This window comes from Notothenia coriiceps, unplaced genomic scaffold (assembly GCF_000735185.1).
Source record: "Notothenia coriiceps isolate Sejong01 unplaced genomic scaffold, NC01 NC01_scaffold00012726, whole genome shotgun sequence".
Lineage (NCBI taxonomy): Eukaryota > Metazoa > Chordata > Actinopteri > Perciformes > Nototheniidae > Notothenia > Notothenia coriiceps.
This window is the reverse complement of record NW_011345427.1, coordinates 1-4,084: the sequence shown is the minus strand read 5'-3', so window position 1 is coordinate 4,084 and position 4,084 is coordinate 1. Positions and strand designations below refer to the sequence as shown.

The 4,084-nt window shown below is 36.4% G+C and overlaps 1 protein-coding gene across 1 annotated transcript; it reads right to left on the bottom strand.

Annotated features, from left to right (window-relative positions):
* Nucleotides 1-2,517: 2,517 nt before the first annotated feature.
* On the bottom strand, nt 2,518-3,492 carry LOC104947571 (olfactory receptor 2AT4-like). The gene has a single exon (XM_010773617.1). The coding sequence runs from the start codon at nt 3,490-3,492 to the stop codon at nt 2,518-2,520; it is 975 nt and encodes a 324-aa protein (XP_010771919.1).
* Nucleotides 3,493-4,084: the final 592 nt, after the last annotated feature.

Genomic DNA, 4,084 nt, shown 5'->3' with positions numbered 1-4,084 from the left:
TGACCCGATAATAAACATGTATTCCATACATCACGTCTCTCCTGAGTGAAATGAAGCTCAGCGCAAGTTCAGACAGGAAGACCTATCACTTCGTATTGCACGTCATGGCAATACTCGCTCCCTTCACTTAAGGATAGGGAGCGCCACTCCTCAGCAAACCTATCACGTCCCTCTATTCACAAGCCTAATCATCGCACCTGGTAATCCCTCTATATATGCTCTCCCCTTTTCTATCAGCTGTCTTCCAGGTGTCAACGCGCAACCCTCCTCCACCCCTTCGCCTCCTGCTTCCAACTCAGGACCAAGCTTAACCTTCTCCCTTCCAACCGGACCTAACCACTTATCACCACCACCAGTGTCTAGACCCAGGGGGGTTCATCGGAAACGGTTCTTTCCTTCCCGAATGACATCCTACCAAACCTGGGCCTAATCGCCAAAACACTATTTCATTCACTTGCTACAAACTGTCATCATTATGTTCATTTATATAATGTGACCCGATAATAAACATGTATTCCATACATCACGTCTCTCCTGAGTGAACTGCTGCCATCCTGATAAATGTCCCAATCCAGGACAACCCACAAGCCAGAGTAATAATGTTGTTTGTGATTAGAACAGGGTATCTTAATGGGAAAACAACTGCAATAAAATGATCAAGGGCCATTATTAGCAGAAGGAGAGAATGAATTGCTCCTAAGGAATGAACAAAATACATCCGAGTGAAGCAGGCAGCAAAAGATATCATCTTTTTTGGTAATGTCAGTGTCCCAAATAACAAATCATTCATTGCCAAATGCCAGAAGATTAGATATGTTGGCTTGTAAAGATTCCTCCTGACCCCAACGAGAACTACAATAAAAGTATTTCCAACAACAATAGCCAAGTAGGTGAAGAACATAAGAGTAGACACAGCTCCGTAATATTTTGGGTCAAGTCCTGGAAACCCAAGTATCATGAAGTTCTTCACTGTTGTTATGTTTCTATAAATCATTGTAAGTAATCTGTAAAAATGCTGCGTCAAATGTTCTCTAAAAAGGAAAATGCAAGTTCAAATCATCATCAAACATCATTCAGACATTATCTATAGGTAGTCTTTAGGATCCAGCTGTTTTTGTTATCACCTTAGAGGTAAATCCCAGTCGGATGCAGTTCATCCCAGTCAAAGCAGAAGTCTGCACGCTGTATTATGAGGGCTCCGCAGTGAGGGACATAATGACTTGGCCAACCCACATATGACATGTCCTTTGTAAAATGTGTGCACCAAGCAGAGCTTACCTCATTAATATTACCTTGCTTATCACTATGTCTTAATTACATCTTTGTATTATGACTAGCAGTACATATTAGTTTGTGACTATTAAACCAGAAACAAATCCACATGTTTTTTACATATAACCAAATAAAAATTGCGGATACTGTGCAGAACCTGTATTAATATTGCAGATATTGTTTTGCTTTTACAAATACAGATCATGGTGTGGATAGTAGTAATTAAACCAGTTATGCCAATCATATTTTTTATTCAATACAATTAAAAAAAAAATCTTTTAATAATAATACAATAATTTATTTCCTTATCCCGACAATTTAAAATGTAAGTAGTACGTTAATTAGATTTTCAAATGTTAATCACATCTTGCTTTCTAATCTTTAATTTTTAGCAAAACATTAGAAAATGTGTATTGTTCCCTTGCTGTACAGTGTGTGGGCATAACCTGTAGTTGTTCCCTTTTTTAGTCATCTCAAAATATATCTACCACTGGTATAAGGATACAATATATCGGTCCATCACATAAAGCACCTACATTGAGCTGTGCAATATCACTCATTTTCAAATCTAATTCATCAGGTGAGAACAGGAAGGAAGACAATGATTCTAAGGTGAAAAGGGAAAAAAGTCCTCATTAAAACAGTCTAGTAGTCTTAAAAATAGTAAGTGGGCTTCAAGGGAACACCAGTACAATGACGAGTAAAAATATATTTTATTGTAAGAACATGACATTAAAAAACATCTATATGAATTAGATCTATTATGGTGTACAATCGCTTAGCATGAAAAGTATAAATTGATCTCACAGAAAGTAGATTATCTATGATTGTTAAAATCCACCAAAGAATAACATACACATTTACTGTCTATATAATATTATAAAATGCACACACAGATGTAAACTATACGCTTATCATGCTTTATGTCATTACCTTTGACCAAATTATGCAGTTGTTTTCTTATCAAGCCTGTGATCTGTTTGCTATAATGCTTAAACTAAACCTTTAATAAAAAACAACAACACTATTTCTCAATCAAGTAATATTCATGTCTTAAACAAAAAAATGTCACCTAACAAAAAGAAAAAAAGTCATATTGATAAGGGAAACATTTTTGATTGATCAAAGATGCAATTATTGTACATTTTTAGCTTTCAATTTGTCCTTATCAGTAAGTAACTATTCCGGTCACAAATCGAAAGACGCCTAATTCAAATAAAGAAATTGAAGCATTGAATATTATCATCAGTCACTAATAGCTGAAACGTGTGCTTTTTTAAGAACTGCTCTTCTTTTGAACTGTTTCCTCAAGCTTTCTCTCATTTGTTTAGCTCTTAAGCAGTATATAAGTGGATTAATCATCGGGGGGCAAAGGCTATACATCATGATAATTACTATTCGCATATCAGCACTAAATGTAATACCAACATTGCTGGCCAAATATACAAAACATCTGGGTAAATAATAGAGCGAGATTATGATCAGTTGAGTACTGCAAGTGGACAGAGACTTGATGCGACCTTGTACATTTGCAATCTTAAGTACTGCTATAATTATACAGCAATATGAGAACACGATGAATGCCAGAGGTCCCAGTAACATAACCATTGCAAACACAAAAGCAGGAAAACCATAAGGGGCCCGGTCAGTGCATGCTAGGATTGTTATACCAATATGATCACAGTAGCAGTGGTTGATGATGTTTGAGGCACAGTAAGGAAGAGGGTATGCCCTAATAACCAGCATTAAAGAGCCTGCATGAGCGACAACCCACGCAGTAATACTGAGAATTAGGATAGTGGAGTTATTAAGAAGAATGGGATATTTGAGAGGATGGCAGACCGCTAGATACCTATCTAAAGCCATCAGGAACAGAATATAGGAATTCACTGTGCCGAGATAGTGAACAAAAAACATTTGGACAAAGCAAGCTGTGAATGAAATAGTCCCTGAATGAAACCAATACTTGCTGATGATCTTAGGTAAAGTGGTTGTGCTAAAGAGAATGTCGCATGTACACAGATTCAGAATGATATAATACATCGGCTTATGAAGGCTGTGGTCCATGGCAAAAATAAACAGAATTGTTACATTGCCCGCCATAGTTAGGAAATAAACAAAGAACAATATTGCTGAAACAAGGTCTTGGTACTCTGGATGAAGTCCAGGGAAGCCAGTGAGGATAAATTCAGTCACAGTGCTCTGATTTCCCTCTGCCATGATGGACTATAATGTCCTGAACACACTGTAAAGGAAATATGGGGGAAGTTATTCAACGTATAAGATAAAGCTCATTAACATAATATCTGACATTTAAACAATAGCAGTGTAGCAAATGTCTCTTGATCCGTTAAAAACACTTTATACTAACTCTTATGCATTACAGTAGAATAAATAAAGCATGAGTATTTCCTGTAAGACTTTGCATCAATTCATAGGGCTCAACCTTGTACACTTACCTTTCTCAAACAGTTTGGCAGCATATTCTGAGTCACCCGCTGGTTCAGATCTTTAAAAGACTATATCTTGTGATGAAGGTTAAAATCCATCCTTTCTTTATTCCCTTTGGATCAGTCTGCCTTTAATCCCTCTTAGCAACACCAATGGCAATTTTTAATCAAGCATACGTAGAAATCCATCAGATAGAGCAAAAGTAAGACAAACAATATTTCAGATTTCGTGCCAGGTATTAATATCCTATTAGCTAATAGAGTAATTACCATTAAATTGGTCACTGGGGAAATTCTATGCAGGAACACTTACCTCATAACATTTAATGAAAGAACCGTTAATTTAATAATAAAAAACTAAT